We start from the raw sequence: 24408 nt of genomic DNA, 5'->3' as shown, positions 1-24408 counted from the left end.
TTGTACACCAGGGTATTCGACTAAGTCAGGCTGATAATGAGTGTTATTTGTGATGATTGTGTTTTTTTGGACAGCAGTGAAATAAGCAAAGGTGATTAGCATGTGTATATGAAATGTTGGTCGGTGCAGGTTTTTGTAGTAGTGTCATAATAGTGTTTTAGTGGCTTTTACAGTGGTGACAGATAATGAAAAGCCAAACAATATATGATTACTGCCTTGTGCTTGTTGTCTCCGCCAACCATTCAGGTTTCCATCCATGTCTGTCCAGACTCTTATAATATAGTATGTAATGAAAACTTTAAAGGAAGAGCAGATGCATACCTTTTTTTGCAAATCAATTCATGTCTGATAAAGAGAGAGTGAGAGAAATTCCTTGATCAGTTTTTAGTTTGATTAGCCCACAAAGTATGAGCAGACTACATTTTTTTTCTGCAGTGTTTTATGGAGGATATTCACCACCTCACCTGAAATAAAGAGCGTCTTTGTTAGGACTGAATGCATGTGTCAGTTAATTTTTTATTTGATTGACAGAAAATAATCAGTTTTGATATCTGATTAATGTTTTCAATCATTTGTTCAAGAAAACATGGTAAACAGTAAATGGTTCCTGTTCTCAAAATGTGAGGCGATTTTTCACTGTTTTCCAACATGTTTTTAGATTATATTATTTTGATGATTCATCAGTCAGTCTTTTAGACATTAATTCATAAAAAGACTTGGAAAGACTAATTCATGCTTAAGGTGAGATGTGCGTACAGATACAGATGGAGGCTTCTGTACTCTGCACTAATATTTTCGGTATTTGTGTACGTTTCTTGAAAGTTGATGTACAGTATACACACAAAACGGACCAGTATCATCATAAATCATGTCATTTAGTGTAGCAGTGTAGCCAGTAGTTGTCAGAAACTTTCAACTCTTCGTCTTGTTCTTTGGGATCACTTCCATGCCAATGTAAAGGACACATGGGATTATGTCGGCAGTGACAGTTACATCGTTTGAAACAGACATAACTATTTTCTTTTTACATAAAGGGAGCATGAATGAGCCTTTAGTCGTAGCTGTAGTCTCTGCTAATGTCAGAAAATTAAATTTTTTTGAAATGTAATATTAGGCTTGTTAAGCCTCAGGGAAAATGAGCAGCATCACACAGCATTAAATACACGATTTTATGAGTTAGCTGATTGTTTAGTGCTGAAGATTTCATGAGGCGAGCTGTAAATTTGATTTCAGTTAATAGATGGTCCTAGTCTTAAAAAAGTTTCCTTTTTTTTGTTATGGGTGGAGAGCAGCCAAGTTCTGCCCTGCAGGAGGTGTTTCTCCTGTGGTGTGTCAGTGTGAGCAGTGTGTTTTCATGCACAAACTGCCTCATGTATGCATGTGCACTCTTGACTTCACTAATTTGTACCACTCTTCTTCTCAGGGTCCTGTTGTATCCTGGAGGACAGATGGACATGAAGAAATAAAAGCATCAGTTGAGGTAAGTGTTTCAGACCTCTACTTTTCTACAAGCGGCCATCAAACTGTAGTGTGGGAAGGACAATTAGACACTAAGAATAATAATATCAATATCAAGTGCTGTATCACTTTCAATATTATGTGAAATATTACTTTTAATATCATGTGCAGTGCTACTTTTTACTATTATTTTCCAATATCACTACCAATATTACTTTTCTATTTTACTTTATTGTAGCGCCGTTGAAGAGGACCTGTACCCTAAACATAAAAAAATGGATAATTCAAGTAGAACTTGGCAATACAGCTTATAACTAATATCTTGATACTTTAAGGCTATGCCACAATTTATGGTATATATTTTGATATGCACATTGTCTCTGATATAGCACACTGTAAATTCTCAAATAGTGTAAACATATGATGACCTTATGATACATTGCTGTAAATTAAACTATAATATTATAGGGATGACTATCTGTGCTTTCATAAAATATTTTCCCATTAAGTTTTCTGACAAATAATTAGTTGTTTGGAAATAAAGACTTAGTGGGTAAAAGCAAATAATAGAGTAACTAGAACAGTCTTCTAAGTCAACAACATTACTCAAAACAATACCATAAAAGCGATTTAACATGACATTTTCCCATGAAATATGATGTGTCTGCTGCATTGTTACAAATGAAAAATAAGCCTCCTTTTGTTTTTCTGGTTCCTCTGTAAGGATCACATTAGCGGTTTGAGTAGTAAACCCTGACTTCAGTAGCCCCGACAAATCGGTGGCTAACCAGCGACGAGTAGGACTCCTGTTTGCTGTTTTCATAGAATTCTGAAATAAAAAGCACAAAGGAATCGGGATGTTTGTGGCGTTGTGATTGTGTGTTGGCAAAGCCTTGCAGTATGGGGAAAAATGTAGTGGCCACAGGGGTTCCTGGAATATTTGGAGACCACAGATACCCGTTTTCCATACACATGAGGTGGCCTCGGTTTGCCTCGACCAATCAGCACAGCAGGAATAGAATTTGACTTTCAACTGATGAGGTTGAGGAAGGTAGAGTCGAGTGGCTGTAAAGCGGTGGATAAACACATTGTTTCTTTAAATTCTTCTCAATAAACGTTCCTGGTTATTTTGTTACTTTAACGATTTTATCATGAAGCAGCACAATCAGAAAATGTTGAATTGTTCATAATTAACACGACTCCTATACGGCTGAAAGCATACATGAAACTGTAAAATAAAGCAGATACTTGAGAGTAAAAAACAGGGATGCTGGAGAGAAACTAAAATTCAAGCCACAGAGATTCAGTTACAAGCCGAAGAAAGTTCTGTGAGCTGAACACACACAGACTTTTAAAACATGTTTCTTTCTGCTCTGCTGCACAGACATGAATTGAGTCTCACAACACGCGCTTCTTAAGGTCGGTTGTCAGGTGTTGGCTGTGGCCAGCAAGATATCATTGCAGCCCTCTTGGAAGTGAGTCAGGCTTGTTTTGGCCCAACTTCAAATAAGATCCGTTTTGGGCGTGACTCGGCAGGTTAAAAGTGGTGATGGAAATGCAAAACGGCGCTGCATGATTTGACTTGGTATGACGAAAAGTGCCAATGGAAAAAGCCCCAAGAGTAACTTTTTTTTGGCCACAGGTCATCGGGCCATGAGTAATGCCAGACCCTGCACTTTATATTTATCTCTCTACTGTTTTTATTCTTATTTTAGTCTTGTAATTTCTGAACAGTCTTTGGTAAAAGAATTTCCAAGGGGATTATACAGTTGTGTCTTATTTTTACTGGTCCATGTGTTTCTTTTGACTGTTAGCAGTTTCAATCTGAGCTCTCTTCTGTTACAGGCCCTCCAGCTGACCTCCGGGCTGCATCCTGGCCGTGGGGCTTTGTTGTTGGTGGGCCAGCTGAGCAGGCGTGTATGTGAGTGAGAGGTAATGAAGTCCAGTATGAGGCAGTGGCGGAGGCTGGTGCTGGTGGGAATGCTGGCCTGGGTTCTCCTCTTCCTCGCCCTCCTCTCTTACTTCCTGGACGCGCGTGTGAATGAGCCGCTGACCTCTGCTGGCTCTTTACTCTCCCAGCACCCTGACACCCGTCGCCTGGCCTCCATACAGGCCTCCCATCAACAGCACATCAACCTCGGCTCCCGACCTGACCTGGCTCCCACCTTGACCACAGCCTACCCCAGAGATGAGCCGGAGCCCTCTGCCAGCTCCACGACTCCAGAGTTCAGCCTGGAGGTGAGCCACAGCCCCGACAGTGCTCCCTATGGCATCTATGGTGGCCCAGAGGCCAGCCACCAGGACTACCTGGACCCACAGAGCCTGGCTGCCTGGTCCTCCTTTGGTACTGAGAATGTGGGTTCTCACTCAGATGCTGCGATCCAGAGTCGTGAAAGAACTTCCCAGACCACAGAGTACCAGAACCACGCCAGCACCACACGCTACCATGGTGGGGAGGAGGAAGAAGACGAAGATGAGAGGGAAAATGATGAAGAACTGGGAAACAGGATGAGGACTACAGCAGGCAGGAGGGCTGGCGGTGACTCTTCTGATCTGGAGGAATATTACTTCTCCAAGTCGGCCTCCGTGGTGCAGCGGCTGTGGCGGGGCCGCGTGTCCGCCGGCATGCTCAGTCCTCGGCTGCAGCGCGCCATGAAGGATTACGTCAGTGCCAACAAACACCATGTTTCCTACAAGGGCCATCGCCGGGCCGCCCAGAGTGCAAAGGAGCTGCTGTGTCAAATGAAAGCCCAGGCCCGGCTGAGGACAGTGGATGGCTCAGAGCAGCCCTTCTCCTCACTTGGTTGGGCAGGTCTTGTGCCGTCTCTTCCCCTGGAGCAGCTGAACAGACGGCAGGACCAGAGCGGCTTCAAGACCTGTGCAGTGGTCACCTCAGCTGGAGCCATCCTGCGCTCAGGACTGGGCAAAGAGATCGGTGAGTAGAGAAAGAGAAGATTCTGAGTAAGGCTCACAACAGGGGGCCACAGGGTCGTACCAAACCTATTAATACCTCTTTGGTACCAACTGAAGTATCTATATTTTTGATCAGACCATATCAAATGTAAAACCGCTACAAGGAAATTTGGTATTTTGTTGACTTTTAGAGCCCCCTGTGGACAAAAGTGGTAGTATTTCCTCCACAACAACCATAAAATATAATGTCAAAACCACAATTATCTCAAGGAAAATCTTTTCCTGCTTCTTTTTAACTACCCACTGTGACATTGGCTGGGAAGATGTAAACACAGGCTCGTTCAATTTGATTTCAAGGAGAATCCGACCCAGTGGCAGGTGAGTGGTCTCCATAGAGCCATCAGTATTAAACTGAGACTGTTTCATAATTGGGTTGCACACTTAATTGCAATTACAATAAAATTGCAATATGTCCAAGTGCAATATCCAAATCACAGAACCAGAACCAAATCGCAATTTTGTGAAAAAGGGAAAATGTATGAGTAAACAGCATTATACTGAGGCACTAAAGTGCTGCATAGATGACCTGGCCTAAAAATCTTGTTCTCCAGATAAAAGAAAACATGTTTGATTGGAGCAGGCCTCAATAAATATCACATCACCATTTTAATAGTTTTTTTTTTTTGGTGAACATGAAAATTTAAATGCAAAACTGATAATTTCCATTAATTGTATCGCACATCAAATTCACAGTTTTGGCCAAATTGTCCAGTCTTATTTCATAACCAGTTAAAAAACGCTTGTAGGAGCTTTAATTCATATTCCTGCTCGTGTTTGTACAACATTTCACATTTGAGATTTCTGGTGTCTTTTGTTTCAGGCAGTGCAGGATTCATACAGAAAGACTCATACAAAAATAATCAGCTCTCCATCTGTGCTCTCTTTTTTTCTCATTATGTTGCTGTGCTCAGGATGCTTTACCAACCCAAAATGTCAGTATTTCACATCATGGAAATGAGACTTAACAATCAATTGTCTTTCTATTGCCTTCACAAACAGCAACTGACAAATCCCACTTATTCTGCCTTTAAATGAAAAAAGAAAAGGGTTAATAGAAAAAGCATGTTTATATTCCTCAAAGCAAGTTTGGGAAAAAAAATGTTATTGTTGTACTAGTACCAAAAGTCAGGCATTTTCTTTGATGCATTTGTATCAAAAAAAAAAAAACTAAAATAATACCCGGCCCTACAGTTGAAAGAACAAAAGATAAAGGATAACACACTGCAGCCGAAGGTATAAGCTCAAAGACCAGGGTTTGAAAATATGCCGTTTGTGCTCAGACCAGGTCTGCTGTACAATACAGAAGTGTCAGACAGAACAAACAACACACTGATGATTCTGATGTTAGTTTAGCCCTACCAATTCTGTTCCTGTCATGAATGTTAGTGTGTTTCCATCCACCTGTTTTTATGGGCATTTTCAATTTCCTGAATGGAAAAAAAAATCAGTTTTTATACTTGGCTGAGATGGAGAGGTTGGAGCATGGATAAAAGTAAAATGCAACAGAGCAAATGAAACTTGGCTAATTAAAGCTACTGCAATGTAATACTGATGCCTCTATATGACCTACATCAGCCAAAGGAGATCATCAGCAAGAGGACTGGCCATTTCTGTACAGATCTTATTCATGCTCGCCACCCTGCTGTTTCACCTCGAAATCGAATGAAAGGATTTGCAGCATGCAGACCGTGAGAGCCTATGTTTGCATTTTCTCAAGCAAAGTTCTGTTATCCAGTTAAAAGAAAAGCAAGAGTTTTTCTTTAGATAATTTTATTTTTGATGTTATATTTTGTTGTTGTGGTGGAGGAAACACTACCATGTTTGTCCACCGGGGCCTCCAAAGTCAACACCCTGTGAAACAAACATAAACACCAGATTTCCATCATGTTCTCCACTGTTTGACTACTGGAGAATTAATGATACCAACTGTCTTGTCTTTATGAGCTCAACTGCTGATATTCACATAACAATAGTGGATGGAAATACTCATTTAAGATGCAGTAATTAATTGAGTTTCATTGCCAGGTCAGCAAATCACTGATGTTTGGGAAATGAGACTCGATATGTACTGTATGTGCTTGGACCTGTCACAGGCTAGAAGGAGCAGAAGTCTATTTTTTTGTCAGACCACATTAAAGGTTAATGCTTAAAGGTTATTATGGAAGTTTTGCCTAATGATGTCAAACATAAACTGCCGAACCCAGCTTTAATTCACATTTTCTTTTGCTGATTTCTGGAAAGTCTGTAAAACTTTGCCCTAAATTTGGATTGAAACATGACTAGTCTCAGTAGAGGAAACACGCATGTGGTCATTGAAGTCAAACGGCTTCTCCACTGAAGCGTGAATGTTTAAGCAAATTTTATGACAAGCTCTCAGAGCTCTGTTAGATTAAATTCAAAGCTGGGTAATGGACCTAAGAGTGGAGAGAAGCTCAAGAATGTCTAATATGGTAAGAACCCAACCTACAGGGAGCATGAATTTACTCAGTATCCTGCACGGCATTAGATTTGGATATTTTTTGTGGAAGTGGAAGAGTAGAAGTTTTGGCCAGTTGATGGAGCTAAGGAAAAGCTCAAGTATATATCTATTTTTGATTTTCTGTCCCTTTAATTTGCCCTATTTGCTGTTACTGTTATTTTGTAGCGGTGACAGTTAACACAAACTCCACACTTTTAAATCGGTTTCCAATGCAAACACTTTCTCCTTCTTAACAAAGTCTTTTATTGTAAGACTCCTGCAAGAAGTGTTGAGTTTCATCATGAAAACACAACAAAGCAGAGCCTGAGTGGAGTAGAGCTGTAGTTGAATAGTGCAGGTATAACAAGATTACTAAGATCCACGTTAAGACATTTACTTTGCTGGCCAACAACGCCAGCTGAACATAAGTGACTCAGGTAGTAGTTCAAAGTACTAGTGACTAAACGACATATATACTGTAAGTCAGCATCATGTATTCTAAGTCAAACATTTAGCTCGATCTCCTCTGCTTTGAGCAGAGTTGCGTGCCGACATGCTGAATTCAAAAGGTCAACAAATATCCGTTTGGATCAGCGATGATTGGCTCCGGTTTTCGCACGGCATTTGCTGATTAACTTGTCAAGCTGACTGTGAGCAGGGTTGAGTGTGTGCCTAGTAGGCTATACGTCTTTGTGTTTGAATGTGTGTGCTCTTGGTTTAGGGAGTTTGGCAGCTCTTTGGTTAGTGGGGAGAGTGTGAAGTCAGTGACAGATGGCTCACTCGAAAAAAAACAGAACCCCCTCTGGTAACCAATCAGCCTTCTTCACATCACGTATAGCTTCCTTGCATTTCTTTGTACATTCAGCTGCTCAGAGGAATCAAAAGCTTTAATATGAAGAGCTTTGGCTGTACTTTGATAATGTGTCTATATGCTGATAACGCTCTATAGACTCTCGCTGTCCCAGATAAAATTTTCTCAGACTGACTGAACATCAGATGCACGCAGGTGATGCAAATCTCTGACCTTGTGGTTGCAGTGGAATTAACTTATGGTGCTGTGTCAGTGAAAACATCAACACTGCAGTCTTTCAACACTGGTGCCCTCACTTGCATTAAGATGTGTTCAGGTTCAGTGAGTGTGTGTTGTTATGTATCTGTGATGAACATTAAGGGTAGGGCTGCAGCTATTTTAATAATTGAGTAGATTATTCCATTGATGACTTGGATAAGAATTACTTTTGTTTTATTAAAGAGCAAAAGCGAAAAAAAAGAAGAACAATTAATTGGATTCCTTTTTAGGAAAACTAACATATTTATTGCCTAGGGCTATCTGCCAGAACCGCACCAACCCTCCTGACTATACCTGCTGTATTGGATTGGTGCATTTTAGGCTCCAATTGTGAATTATAGGTCCTGATATTTTGCTCTCTGGTGTATTTTATGTATCACTGTGAGGGGTGTGCGTGTGCAGATGCATATGTGTGACTATCATGACACATTTTACAAATTGACTGCAGCATTATATTTTCTTGAGTAGACATCATAACTAACAATGATATCATGGTCTTAACTAGTCATTACATATAGCTACAATTAACATAGTTCCTCTTTAGCCCTCATCTCAACTAGCAGTCATATTGATTTACGTTAAATGCTAACGTTTGAACGACCTTTTTTGTGTCTGCTCCGTGGACTGGATGGTTTCTGCTGAGATGCTGAAGCAGTGACATCATGCTACTGTGGAAGGCTAATACGGTTACAACAAACACAGACTGTACAGAGTTTTTGTTTCAGCTTGAAATAATCCTGAACTTTGGACACTGTCATCTCGCCCTCACCTGTCTCCTCTCTTTGCCCCTCGATGTCTCATCTCGCTTCTTCCATTTTGCAACATGTGCGATCGAATCATGTCTTCTTCACTTCCCGTGTCCACAGAATCTTGAGGGACAGTGATTCTCTACTTGCACAATGTGCTGTGTTATGAGTTGGATGTTTACTTCCTGTCAATACTATAGTAACGTTAAGTGCAACCTATATTAACAATATGTACCAAGTTACCGTTTACAGTTAATTTGGTACAAATTAACAGTATTTAACATTAATTTTGTATATAGTGTTTTTGAGCATTTTTATACCTCAGTGTCTCTAACTGTTAGCACTGTTAGCTAGCTAGTTAGCATAGTCATCTTTATTTAAACATGACAGAAACAAAATACAATTCACTAAAAGCGTCTTGGCTCATCTTTCCACCACTCCAACAACCACCAACTCATGTTTGGCTGAAATAAACCCTCAATTCACCGCTTTAGGTGTGAAAATATTCCTGCTGTAGACGCACTTTCTCCCTGCGCCGTCTCTAATGTCACTCTTCTCTCAGTGACATTTTCACATCTAAAGCTGCGAATTAAGGGTTTATTTTGACCAAACCAGAGTTGGTGATTGTTGGCGCCGTGGAGAGGAACCAACAAATACATTTTCAGTGAGTTTGACTTTGTTTCTGTCGAGTTTGAATGAAGATGAGAAAAAACAAAACAAAAACAACAACAAACAAAAAACACTATCGGCCAAACAAATGGTAAATACTAATAACATGTACCAAGCTAACAGTGATTTTTGATCCTTTTCACAAAATTTGTAGGCAAACTACTGCAGTATAGTGTACTCACAGTGTGTATAATTATTAAACAAAACTTTGATGCAAAGAATTTGCATGAATGATTTTTCTTGAGTTTGTCAAGGAGCTGCTTGAGCACAGAGAGGCAGACTTCAGTTCTGGGCTCCAGGCCTTGGATTTAAACTCTGCAGGTGCTTCTAAATCTCTGTTGATGTATCATCATCCCCTCATGTTTGTTTTTAGTCTCCAGCCAATAACGTGACCCATATGCACGTACTCAGCACTAAAGGAAATGAATGTGTCTTTTCAGAACCGCAGTCACATCATTTCCTTTCCTATTTGAACAATTTAAAAAAAAACCAACTCTATGCCTCACATTCGACATCAGAGAGTCGTTACGAGAATACAGGAAAGTTGTCAAATAAAACATTGTAATTCATAACCATTTATTTTCTGAGGGCAACTCACCGACATCTTCATGTCAGACAGCAGCAGGGTATTGGTTCAGTGTGTCATCATCGTGGTAATCAGGTCTTAAAAAAGAGGTTTTGCTTGACAGGGGACTTAGTAACTTGATGAATGAGATAAAGGTTATAGAGGCGATTAATTATGGAGCAGCCTTACAGCGTTGGAAAATCTTGACTTTGTTACATTAATTCTCAGGCTCAGCTTCAACAGGAAATCAAACTGCATTGATCTTCTTCTACTTCCTCTCGCCGTGCTGTCCTTCCCTTAAGGCTGCACTGCATCAAAACATAAAAAACATTATGCAGCTGTGAATTGTGACAAAGACGAATGTGGAAATCATTCTGTGCCACTTGCAGGTGACATTTAGATTATGTGGTTTCTCTGTGGCTGCAGCATCAAGTTCATACTGTAAGAGCATCGCAGCTGAGATTTTGGGTTTGTTTACTCTAGTGCTGTGTGTGTGTGTGTGTGTGTGATATGTGGCTGACATCATGTGGTGAACAGGATGAACTACATCTCCAGTCCACAGGACACAGGATGGAGAAAAAACAGAATTATTCAATTAAATGCCCTGCAACAGATTTTGTCTTTGTGAAGTTTGTATTGTTTATTGTTTTTGACACAAGTTTTGAGTTAAATGGTCATTTTGAGATGATAGTTTGTGGTGTTGTTGAGTAAATATCATGTTGGGGATCCTTCAGTCTGTGCTGGTGAAGCCTTTGTCTTCTCTCCATCTACCAGTCGTCCAACATACAGTTTTTCTGCTTAATTTGGCTCATCTTTTTTTTTTTTTTTTTTTTGCAAAAGCAACTAATGTGTATTGTGGTCGTTTTTAACTATGATTTAGTTGTGCAGAATTTTAACATTTCTGATTTGGTGCCCCCTGGTGGTAGTCTTTAAAAAGAAACAGTGATAGCTGCCTGCAGATGTAACCTGGGAACACTGAGATATAAAAGTTTATAAGCAACACATTTCACAGTGATTGTGTTCTTTTCCTACAGCAAAAAATGATGACATGATGAGAGTAATTTAGTCAATGCTATGAATGCATAAATCATGGAGTGGCATTAAACTGGAACCAGATGTTTTCTTTTTTTCCGTACACGGTGTTGATTGCCATGCTGCTCTGCTGTTAGTTTTCACATACTAATTACATGCCGACTGAAACACCAAAATAACCTTAATGTAGTGTTATATCAGAAAAGAATTACTGTCAAAATGGTAAATTTTATATGGCAGCTTTGGAGGTGGACTTCTTTATAGCTAAACTTAAAAAATGTAAATTTGTGCTGTATGTTATGATTATTTATTATCAGTTGATGTGTCACCTCAGCTTCATTTGACATACAACAGAAAATAGTAACACCCATCACAATTTCCACAGAACCTGACACTTTGAAATCATGTTCTGACATTTTAAGAGGCTGAAACCAGGAAATGTGTAGATTTTTTTCTGAGAATTGAGCATCACAATTGTTGTCAATTTCTTTTGCTCATCTAATTGAATGATTTACGGATTGACTCAGCATTTCAATTCTCTTGTAAATAATAGTAATAATCTTTATGTGCGCAGCACATCTCTTAACTAAGTTTAAAGTGTGTCACAAGGAAGAAATACACGCAATAGCAACTTAGTCACATGAAACAGAAATAGAACAAAGAAAATTAAATTAAAAATAAATTGAAAAGATAAAATCAAACTGTAAAACCTGAACGTGTGTGTGTGTGTGTGTGTGTGTGTGTGTGTGTGTGTGTGTGTGCGCGTGTAGCTGGGCCCTACATGCTGATGTTGGATGTTGGCCAATTCTCATGCCCATTATGGGTTGACAGGTTAGTAATGTAATTGGAAAAAGGACATTTAATACCTTTTTTTCAATTCAGTTTATAACCTGAAGCCACAGAACAGAGGGAATCCTGTATGTTACAGTACATACACTAATTTAATGACAAGAGCCATGATTGATACCAGAATAGTGCAGAGGACAAAAGTGACTTAATTTCAAAAGATCCTTTTGACTTTGACAAAACATAAGAGTGGACAAGATTATTCATTTAATTTATTGCCAGATTATCAGGCAGCCTGCTTATGATACTGGCTGCTTCTGCCAGGTTTTATTTTTCGGGGATGGAAGAGGACATCAAAAAATCACAAACTTCTGAAAAAGGAAAAATGTGTGAGAAAACAGCATAATAATGAGGTACTGTAGTGCTGCATGCCCTGGCCTAAAACTCCAGATGAAAGAAACATGTTTGGTACAGATCAAAACACTTATCACATCATCATGATTGTAATGCAAAAATTACCTTCTCTCTATTGCAGTTTCAGTCAAAATAATTGTAACTTGACTTTTTTTTTTTTTAACCATGTAGCCCTAGTTTTAACAGTTCACTGGATCATCTGTTCAACTTTGGAGCACAACAAGGCTGCCAACAAGGTACAAAAGTAATATAACAAGTAACTGATACGTTGATACTTTAATAAGGGTAAAAAGAGTAAAACTTAATTTATTGCACTTCCTGTGTAAATTGTCCAACACTGGTTGTCTCACTGTAAAAACTTACAATTTAGCTCATTTTCCACCAGCATATGGATAGCAGACTTGAATAACTACATGACATGAGTCATAAACAGTGTCAACAACTGTGTCCAACCGTGTTCATCACTTTGTAGAATCACCTGGAAGCTGTTGTCTTCTGTGCTTCTTGAAGCGTCTCGGTATCTGGTTGTGTTTCCTCTGTTCGCAAGTGTTTTCTTAAGTTGCGGTGTTGATCTCAAACTTTAAAATGAATTCATGAACGTGAGAAGAGGAATGTCACTTGTCCAGCAAGGACAAGCTGCATCAACAGAGGAGCAGCGGTTTCAAGTTTAATCTCACGGACGCTGATAAATGTTCCTGTTATCGTAGAATTCAATTAATCAAACTCTTGACTGTATGAGGAATGGTGTTGTAATACTACAGTTCAATCACTGTACATGTCACGAGCTTCACATACTGAGAAAATACTGCTGATGTAGAGAGCACACAACTCACTGACCAGTGGCAATGATTTTCTTTTAATGAGCTCTCTTTCTCCAAGTTTCACAGTCTGTTTACGGTTAAATAATGCCAAGGTTTACTTCCAGCTATTAATATGAACAACTCACAGCTTGTAAACATGCTGATCTGTCAGTATATGCAAAATCACCCGGAAAATTAAAACATCTACTCCTTTGCATAAATACTAAAAGACAGGAAGATCTTTTATTGAACAGTCTATATAAGCTTTGTTTGTACTGTCACGTGAGAAGTCAAGCCTCGTAAAGGTTTTACTGCATTTTGATTAAATTGAATGTACAGTTATACTTAATACACTGGTAGTTCAGTATGTTACAATAAATGTAGTCTGATATTAACTATACTGGATATACTGTTGAGCTGATGTCCATGTTACTAAGTTTTAATACTGTTTTCCGATATAAGTGAGTGTCACTCATGAGAAATGGTAGACAGAGAATTGTTAAAACGGGGTGAGGTGGAATATTGATCCCGATCAGGTTGAGGTTAAATCAACAAACAAGTGTAGTGGGAGATGATGGGAAAAGATGTAGCAAACTCAATAGATTTTTAAGAAGTGATTTTTTTCTTTGAAGAGAAAACTCAGATGAGTGTGTGCTTTGAGAAACAGAGAGGCTCCTGATCAGAGTCAAAGATCAGATGGTCGAAAAAAAGTACTGATACAACTTATTTATTCAGTAAAAGTGGCTCCAGGCTCCAAAATGTACGCTTGTGTATAAAAGCAAAATGCAGCCCTCCAAAGGACATTTCTGCTGGCTACTTCTTTGCAACGCTAACTGAACCTCACCATGTCTCCAAGGTTGAGTCTCCCTCTCATGTCTGTTTCATCTTCTTACATCTGTCTGCATGACACGCACTGATGGATGCACCAAGGAACTGTGTTTTCTAGCTGATATTCATCCATTCAGGTTGAAATTGATCTTAATGAAGGCGGCATACAACTTTGTAAAAGGAAAATGATCAGTAATTCCCCCCAAATGCATGAAAATTAAAGCAACAAGCCTGTTTTGAAAATGTCAGGAGTATAAAGTACAGATATTTTTGTTAAAATATAGGGAGTAAAAATAAAACGTTATTAGAAGTGAAGTGAAGTGACGCACTAACACCTGAAAACTCTCTCTAAGTACTTATGGTAATCTGAGCTGTTTACGAGTTTTCAGAGGCTTGGGTAAATGTTTTTCAGTTCAGGGAGGATGTAGACTTGAAGATGCTTTGGCAAATAGAAAAAAAGGCTTTGTAACAAAATATAAAAGCTTGGAGTTAATTTTAAATTGTAAGATCTCTCCGTTTTTTTAATCTCGTGGACTATAAGGACAATTAAATGGTATGAATCTAGATCAGTTCTCAACCTGGAGTCCTGTACTCCTAATTATTTTAGTTAGTTGTGACATTATATAAGATCAATGCTATTTTTACTTTTTATTCTTCATATTTGGGCATATTTTTGAAATTTCTCTTTCTTATGAAGTTCTTGACAGTTTTAAACTTTCAGGTCTGCTCTGTTGAGGAACCAAAGAAATCAAGAAACACCCTGCAGCCTGAAACAAAGGTCATGAGGAGGACACCGCTTCATCTTGCGGGATCACAGTCAGACAAGACTGAGTGTCACTGGTTTGGGAAAAGAATAACAATAGAAATGATTTGTCATGAGCACATTTTGACAGGCTGCAACTGCTTCCCTGTGGCATGTTAAATAATTTATGACAATCAAGCAAAGTCTGAGTAGATTTGCCACCGTGAAGTGACTTACAGAGACGTTTCTATTAGCATTCATGAATAGGCTTAATTGTGCCCTGTCATTTACTTAATTACATTCTGTAAAAGTAGCAGTACAATAACACATACTTGTGGTTCTTGTCAAAGAATGTGCTATTAGAGCAGTGAATATTACTTTAAAAAGAGCCCAACCCAGGAGGAATTGAAATAGCAATGTTTCATAGGTTTTTATTGGTCCTAATAGCCTCCTGCATCACATTAAAATTATACTTTCATGGATTTAGTGGAACATCCTTTTTTCAAAAGCAAGATTTTGATGCTTTAGATTGACAGAGTCTGGGTGAGATGGTTGTAATTCTGAAGGGTGTCTGTACATCTATCCAACATAGTTGTTTTAGGGTTAATCTTTCCAGCAAAACACTTTTTTCCACAGAGGATATTGTAATGCCTTATACCTTTTTTTTTGTTTTGTTTTGCCAAATTGTTCATTTGAGTTGGTTCCTTGGTGCTGCACAGTGGCTGCCAAATGGAGAGAGTGAATTTCCCTGCAGGGATCAATAAATGATCATTCGGATAAGATAATTTGATCTTGACCTTTTGAACTGATTAAGAACAGGTCATATCTGATGGTTTTATGCAAAAGAACACCCTGGAAAACAATGCATAGACATAAATTATAAAAAAAATTGCATATTCAGAAAGAGAGATCCTCACTTCCTTGTGTGATATTATGACATGAATGCTTAAATTTTGACCCTTGAATTTACCTGCATCCACCAAGTATATAATATTATATTTTGAATGTGTCATGTGGATGTCTCTTGAGAAAAAGAAGGAAAAAAGACAGCCACCACAAAAAGTCAGATTACCAGTTACATACAACAGTGTTTCAGCCTGTCAACAAGCAAAACAAAAAAGCATGACAAGGAAATCACACGACTGGATATCACACAGTAGGTATTACGCAGAAGCACAACTAACACGCTAATGCTTGTTTTTGTGAGACTTAAATCAAGTTGTGTGTTCACCGTTCAGTAAAACTGACCTCTGATTGTTTTGGCTTTGGCAGCAGCATGCATTTCTGCTGGATGCAGACAAAGAACACGATCTCTTGGCTTCCTTTAAGAAAACCATCTTGAGAATCTGTCCGTGCCCTGCAGGGAACAGACGTGTTTACTGTATCATATCAGAGCACTGAGGGCAAACTCAATGTCAAGCTAGTGAGCATGTGTTGCGTGACTGTTTGCAGTAGGTAGTGTTGTTGTGAATGTCAATCAGTGTTGTAACAGTCAACTGGTGGCAGTGATGGAGGAGTATCAGATAAAATACTGGAGGAACATCCATTCTGGTGTCAGATCAATGCACAAGGAGGGTCTGTGGAAGTGACAGATCGATCCACTGACAGGCAGACAGCACAGGTTTCTAATTATGACTACAACCATCCATCAAAAGCTGAAGATCTCATGTTGGACGACAGAATTAGGGGTGAAAGTGTAGTGGTTTTCTCTTGGTGGCTTCAGTTGCACGAGATAACCACTAGAGAGCACTTTGGGAATGTCTGTGAGCCGGCCAGATGGTGGCGGTGATCAGAATTTATGTCACTAGAGTCGCCATGTTGTCATAGCGACCTCCGCCACAACCACCCGATGGTGCTGGGCTGTAATCATATGCAAACGACTGTGTGCCAGTTTCAGAGAGCCACAGTTATGTATTTATTTTTCTTTTTGATGTACCCTCCAATAGTAGGCAGCAGTTCTAAAGGACGGTGGTGAAAACATGAAGACTGTGTGACATTTGCTGCACAGATATTTGAAATTGATATTGAGGTATTTATTATTTCTGTCTCATTTATTCCTTATTTGCATTTTTTTTGATCAAGCATTGAGTGTCAAACTTCAGCTTTGTTAAACAACAAATTTATCATCACCTTGAGGAAAAAAAACTGCAAAATAATGAAAACTGCTCATAGTGATCATGGTTACTGTGAACAACAGCTTATATAGATTGAAAAGGTTTGCAATAATTCATTTCTGTACAAATCCTGTTTCAAGGAGTCACTTTGGCTGCATTCACACTGAAAAGAGTCCTCTTAGTTAAAAAAAAAAAAACGCTTCTTGAAGTTTATGACAAACTGCCAAAAACAAGCCAACAAGATGCAGCAGTGAACCTGCAGTAAACAGGGTTCATACAGTGCTGGAAATCTTTGAAAACACTTTAATGTAGTGTACTGAAGGTTTGAAAAGTGCTTGGATTTTGGATAAAGTACTTTAAACTGCTTGAAATTGTAATTTCAATAATAGTTGAATATTGGCTTAGGAGGATTATATAGGATGCAAAGTCTACTTACAGACCAGTGACACATTTTGAAACGTGAAACATGAACTTTGTTGTGTTTTCCTTTAATTTGTCGTTGGTCTGTAGAATGCTGTCACAAAACATAATTTTGACATCACAACAATACATACTTCAATGTGGTGAAGTGAACTTTGAGTATATGCATATAAAATATGTCATTTACTGCAGCTGCAAGGTGCTGGAAAAGCTTGAAAATGCACCTTAAAATTTTGATGTTGACTTTGGAAAAAAGGTGTAGGAACCCTGAGTAAGCTATATTTTATAAACAGTACTCTGCTGTATTAGTGTATTTGAAATATATACAGTACAGTAATTTAATTAGTACTGTAATTTGAAAAGCATTCGAAACAGCTGCACTGTAAATGGCAAAGCTGTTGTGTCATTACTTTATATTCATGCAATAAAAATGCAAATGTCAATTAGATGGTAATCTGCAACAGTTATAAAATATGATCACTTGACAAATGTGAATACTATAAAACCTTCAGGTGTTTGGTGGAGGGGGCGCGTCAGTGTGGTATGAAATTCAAAAAAATGACACCCAGTTTATATTTTCTTATTTTCCCATGTATTGTCATAATAACTTGCAGACCTCATGGTCAGTCCATCATTTCCTTCATGCGACTCTGTCTGTGGTTCCTCCTTCAGACACTCATGATGCAGTTTTACGGTTCAACGCTGCACCTACAGAGGGATATGAGAGAGACGTAGGGAACAAAACAACTATCCGCATCATCAACTCGCAGGTGAGTGAGGCTCTGGCCTTGTTCAATGCATAATAATGAATCATTAATAGATAAAGAATTCAGAGAGCTTTGTCACCTACTGAAACACATGTAAGACATACAGGGTGGCACATGATGAAGAAATAAATGATTTATAACTTGTATTATTTTTTCAAGAGTCTGATGCTAATATTGGGGAGTAAAAATTCAATTGTCAATATATATTGGCCGGTGTTATGTATTTATTTATTGAATGTAATGTTATGTATGTATGTATGTATGACCCTGAGCATCTTCAGTAATAAGCTGATATTGGCTGATTAATATCAGACGCTTATTTTCATGAACTTAATGAATGCTTATTTTATTTTGTGAACAGAAATAATTACCCATTAATAACACATTTGCTGTTTGCACATTCCTACTGTATAATCTGAATATATTTTAAAACTTATACATTTGCATGTTATGACACATTTTCTGACCTTCATGGTTGCTGATGTATTTAAACAAGAACTATAATCAGAACTTATAATCATGACTTGCTGTTTTTACACTTCTGTTTCTACACATGAAAAAAATGAGCCGGTCTTTTGACTAACAATGACCCTGGTGAAGACGTGTCGGTTGCAATGTGCTGCTCATTTTAACTAGATGTTTCCATGTAAAAAAAGGCATTTTGATTTTGCACAAACACTCCAGTGTGTCATTTTGTTGGATTGTTTTTAAGTGGGCTTCCATTTCGGATTTCTTTCATTGAGACAATATTTCACCCATGCAATGAGCCCTTCATAAGATGGAATAACCACAGTATAGAGCACCTGCATGTTATCGCTGCAAAAACCCACCCCCTTTTTCGCTCTGTGCTCCAATAACAGTTGAATAAACTTGGTCCCCAGTGTGGGACCTAAGTGACATATCGCATCAAGTTAGTTAACGTTAGCAAATGCTAGCCAACTAGCCAGCTAATGATAGAGCTGTAGATTAACTAGTGCTTTCCTAACATTAACTATCAGATGTAACTTGGTAGTAATTGATGTAAATTAGCCACTGATATATTATATACAGGATACCAGATGCAGAGATGGCGCCTATTCAATCTAATGAGGATTGCTTGCCTGACACTTAAGCCAAAAAAAGTCTGCTGGCATCAGGGTTTACTTCTGCAGGGGATTTTTTTGCTGCAATACTGTGAGTGGCCACCGGGGAAAATTGGAAGCAAGACTTAATGGCTACGCCTCTTGTAGGGTCTCTATTATACTATTGCTAAAATAAGATATCAGATGTAATTAGCTTTCTTACAGCTGATGTAGATTAGTTAGCCAGTTGACTGGCTTTTTGCTAACATTAGCTAAGTTATCTGACTATACATATGTTTCTTTTACAGGTCACTCTGCAGTATCTTTAAACCAGCTTCAAAATGTGTTTTTCTTTTCGACATAGACAGGCCTAGCACATAGCATAGGTGGCCTACAGGAAACAGGAAAAGAGAAAGTTGGCTGAGGTTTCGACAGCTACCAAGCTTGCTCAACTGTTATTGGAGCACTGAGCAAAAAGGGGCGGGGCTTAGGATCGGTCAGTTGCTAATACACAGTGTTGCTCAATACTCCGTTGCATAGAGTTTCTTTTGATTTTATACGCTGCGTGTTTCCATCCACAGATTTTGGCCAATCCTAAGCATCGATTCAACACAAGCTCAATCTACAAGAACGTGACTCTGGTGGCCTGGGACCCTGCTCCTTACACCGTCAACTTACACAAGGTATGCTTTTTTAAATGTATTTTTATTTGTTTGTCTTTTAGCAAATGAGGCTGTTGCTCACGAAAGCCATACAACCAGTTCATTCAGTGTCTGTATCCAGGCAGAGGAATTCATGTTGGCACGTGTGTTCAAAAGCATCTGTTTCTTGTAGCTTCCTCTTTCCTTCCTTTCTCACCCTCTCTTCCCCTCTTATCTTTGTGCTACCTTGTGATTATTATTATTCAGGCAATGGTGTGGTACCAAAATCAATCCTATACTTCTGCAGGGGTTAAAGTGTTCAGGTTAATAACATAAAAACCACCCTTTGCAAATAAGTATGATTTGCATGCTGAATGTAGTCTTTTCGCTGCATGATTTCCATTATTTGGCCAATTTCGATTATGTAGGAATATTAAAAAACATCCTTGTCTATTCTTAATGATTTTCTTTCAGGATTTCATTTTTCCGCTTGCTGATAATAGAACCACTTGTCCTTCTAATTGAAAGTTGACTAGGTTCCAGGCGTTATCCTTCAGTTCTCTGGGGGAGTTGTTATTGTGAAGCCTTGTTACCTCATTGTGTGACATTTTCCAGCTGCATTGCACAATGCAATGCTGCAAGACCCTTACTTATAACACAAATGAAGATATTTCACAAAAATGAGCGATCAGTTTATTACTGCTCTCATTCAACACATTGTTATGTGGCTGAACAAAGCCAACAGTGCCACAAAAAGGCTTCTTGGAATGAGGGAGATGGAATTTTTATGTAAGACATGACCTTTCTGATACTTGACCTTTTTCTATACAGTCCTGTCGCCCACTTCATTAACGGCGGTAATTAGCCTGTGGAAATACTTATTGGAATATATTGTGTCTGGAGTGTTGTGTCTTACAGCCTGTGGTGCCTTGAGGTCAGTCTGTTGTTGCTCTCATATAATATCATCGGAAATGTTCAGGTCCAAAAAAATTAACTTGTTCATGTTCATTTCATCATTTTTTAAAAATAAATTAAATGTAATAATTTAATGGATCCTCCTAACATCACAGATTATATGATGATATACTTATATACAGTATACTGTATATACAATTATATATAATTTTTTCCTGCCCTGATACTGATTCTGGTTTGCATGTCGGCCAAAACCAGGTACCAATCTGATACCAATGTATTTAAAAAAATATATATTATTATTTCTCTCTAGCTTTATACTCGAAACTCTGTATAGATGTGGTGAAATTACTATTGTTGTTGTGTGGCCTGGCTCAGGTTAAACCTGAACAAATGCATACAGAGAATGAATGCCACAGAGCATGATTTCACAATCCTAGAAAAAAGATGTACGGGATATGTCTTGGAACTACCGCAGCCCAATTTTGAGGATAATAAAATAAATGGTATCAAATGAGTGCATAGAGTCCGGCACTTGCTGATATGATACCATAATCTTTTATATTACATTATTAATTATTTAAAATTTTCTGAGGTATTTTCCAGTAGTGGTATCAGGACAATCCTGGATCCAATGTCATACTAAATGGTGCCCGATTTTTTTGTTTTTTGTATTGATTTAAATGACCAGGACAACATAGTTATAGTTATAAACAACTTTTAACTGGAGAAAATAAAGAATTCACACTACAGCAGACAGAAAACTTGAATACCAACATATAGGGGTGTGATGGTATGGATTTTTTCTTACCACTGCAAAAAAGCAATACGTTCCTGCAGGATGGCAGTTTACTGTGACTGCTCAGTTAATTGCATTTTCTTGGACTTTATTGAAGGATACTGTCATAACAGTGCATAATATGTGTGCGCAATTGTGCAGGTGAGGGAGAGCTGAGGCTGAGACAAATGAAGGTCTTGTTTGTTACAATCCCAACTACTAGAAAGTGATCAGCCCCAGGTATTTCTGGAAAATTCTACTATAAATAGAAAGTAGTTCCTATGCGATTGCTCAAAACAAGGTCTATGAATTATCTTGAGAAACCAGGTCATGATTTCTAGAAAGAGACATTACTGTTGAGTATTTCAAATATATTTTTTGTTGCATTGAGCACCACAAGCTGAGTGTCATAAAGTCCCATTATATTGGAGAGAAAACGGACATTTATGACCGATAACTCCTGCAACTCACTCCAAAAAATTCTAGGTGGATAAATAGTCCGAGAGGCCAGGGGAAAAATACATGTTTTTGATTTTTGGGGTGAACTATCCCTTTAATGGAACCACATGCTGATCTAAAATGCATTGTTAGATTGACCTTTCAAAATAAGATTTGCAGAGATGATGGTAATGAGCTCATTCCTGTGGCAGGAATCACATGACCACAGTAATGTGGGTATCATCACAGCCCTGTCAACATACTATTCTCAACTGGGAACACGCTGTGTTGGTGCAGTCATGCATAACACCGTTAGAATATGTTCAATTTCAGACAATATATTATTTATAGGTGGCATTTCTGCAGCATGTGCTCATTGTGCTCCAATTACAGCTGAAACAATTCATCGACTAATCAAATAGGCGACTGACGTGAAATTATTGGCAACATTTTTGATAATCGATTAAGTCACTTTTTAAGCAAAGCTTTAAATCACAGTTCTTTGTTTCACATAATTTTCTCAAATGTGAAGATTTACCGTTTTTCTTTGTTTTCTATGATGACAATCTGAATATTTTTTGGTTTTGGACTGTTAGGTAAAAAAAAGACTTTTAGAAAAGTTACTGCCATTAATTGTAATGGCCTTTTTTCACAATTTTCAAATGATTTTATATGAGAACATTTTCTCCCTTTATTAAAAAATACTGTACCTACACAGTTCATCATATTGGACTGCAGGCTGCATTGAGCCTCATGCATAAATTGCACATCCAGATGCACATATTTGATCTGAGATTATGCAAGCAAACAATTTAAGAGCTTTTTTGGCATTCATCAATACTTGAGATCTTCAGATCAAAGTTTGTGGAAGCACACAATGTGGCTGCACCTGCCGCATCCCTACAGAGAAACCTCTCCAATGCACTCATCTATGTCTGTTCCGTTTTTTTTTTTTCCTTTTACTGCCTTAAGATGGCATTTCCTTTCCTTTTTCTTTCTGTTCTTCTTTCATCTTCAGTTTAACAGTACTTCTCTAATGTCAGTGACTTGTTTGGTTTGTGGTTTGCTGATTTATTTGGGCATTTCCATATTCTAATTGCAAATTTCCTGGCATGTGCATCCAATTTAAAATTAAACACAATTCATCAACATACTTTAGTGGCTAAGACCATATTGTCATCTCACGTTTCACCTCATGTAGGATTTCGTTTTTTCCCCTCTTATTGCCATGTGCAAGAACAAATATCAGAGAAAAATAATAAATATTTCATGCATGAGGCCCAACATATGTATTTGGTATCATAAAAAAGCACGTGTAAAGGTCTTTGTAAGGTAGTCATGAATAATTTAAATCAATTATTCTGAATCTGGGGAAGAGCACAGTATTTCTTTGTACATGTGTACAGTATTAGAAGGAACAATTATAAGATGTTGCATTTCTTCCCTGAATCTATTATGACTGACCTTCATTTCATCAATAAGTGAAATGATGATTACATCACTGTGCTTCGGGTTTGATCAGTACAGTACAGTATGTTCAGAGGATAAAAAGACACCTTGGTTATCCACCAGAACAAAAAAGGTGTCTTTGTTTCACCAGCAAAAGCAGGAAACACAATGCCCTAAAAGCAATTAATTCAGCACAAAAAGGTGTGCAGAAATTGACAGAGCTTGAATAATTATGATTTCTGCTTCAAGGATATTTTAGTACTTTTTGATTAGTACATTAAGTGCCCTTGCTGGAAAGAATCTCTTGGAGTCGTGTCCTTATACGTAGTCCAGAGGTCAGTTTTCTCTGATAAATAATGGTGCTGGTGGTCAGCGGCATTAATCAGACAGAGCTTTTCTACACATCGGTGTGACATCTCAGCTTGCAATCTTCCCAGCTGTTTTGACAAGCTTATCCTGCTTGTTTTTATTCTGCCACAGTCAGGTTTTCATAACAGATGACATATTCCACACAAGGATGCTCTCTGTCAGGATGATGCACCGTTTTTTGTAAATATTTTGATGGCTCTCCAAAATCTTTTAATTTCCTGACATAAAACAGACTCTGACTCTGGTTTCCTGCTTATGAGTGAAACAAAAAAGATTTCTTTTTTAATCCATCAGGGAGCTACGATGTAGCTGCACAATAATCTCTGTTTGAAAGGCTGACCTGGTGGCATGGATTATTCTGGAGACAAATTTAGTAAGGTCCCTCACCTGTACAAAGGTTTAGAAGTGTTACTAATTACCTGTTAAAAAATTAGCCAGAACCTAATCCAAGTATCACAATATTAATGTAACTGTAACATTGCTGCTGTCTGTGTCCACAGTAGTATGTTTCTTATAGCACCTATGCTGATACTACAGCTGCTTCTTCAAATTGGTGTTGACCGTCCACTGTAGGTGAAACACTGATCATGCCTTAGACAACCTTACAATCCAAACTATCCATTTAAAGGCCCAAACACCTTAAAGGCGTCTGTTGCTCGTGTTTTCAAGTACATCCAGTCTTCTAAATGGACATGTTCTGAAAGCTTCTTGACACGTGTCAAACTGCTTTGATGCTCCCACTTATCACACTTGTCAAATGAGGCCCAGAGCTTTTTAGTCTGCAGCCACAGTACATGTTTGGGGAAAGTTAACAGGAAGAAAAAAGGCATGGACATGTGTGTGTTGATGGAGCTGTAGTTGATATTAAATTCTATAAAAACTGATATAAAATCTTATTTGATGATGAATCCTGATG

General features: G+C 38.3%; 1 protein-coding gene across 1 annotated transcript in view; it reads left to right on the top strand.

Annotated features, from left to right (window-relative positions):
• The window catches only part of st6gal2a (ST6 beta-galactosamide alpha-2,6-sialyltranferase 2a), a 64861-nt gene that overhangs the window by 25426 nt on the left and 15027 nt on the right, over positions 1 to 24408 (top strand). The window contains exons 2-5 of the mRNA XM_084724754.1: positions 1424 to 1480; positions 3304 to 4393; positions 17747 to 17844; positions 19484 to 19585. Of these exons, the coding sequence (XP_084580880.1) occupies positions 3394 to 4393; positions 17747 to 17844; positions 19484 to 19585 (1200 nt within the window). The 5' untranslated portion in view covers positions 1424 to 1480; positions 3304 to 3393. The remainder of the gene's footprint in view (positions 1 to 1423; positions 1481 to 3303; positions 4394 to 17746; positions 17845 to 19483; positions 19586 to 24408) is intronic.

This window comes from Lutjanus erythropterus, chromosome 8 (genome assembly GCF_056507025.1).
Source record: "Lutjanus erythropterus isolate fLutEry1 chromosome 8, fLutEry1.hap2, whole genome shotgun sequence".
Classification (NCBI taxonomy): domain Eukaryota; kingdom Metazoa; phylum Chordata; class Actinopteri; order Lutjaniformes; family Lutjanidae; genus Lutjanus; species Lutjanus erythropterus.
This window is presented reverse-complemented; position numbering and strand designations above follow the sequence as displayed.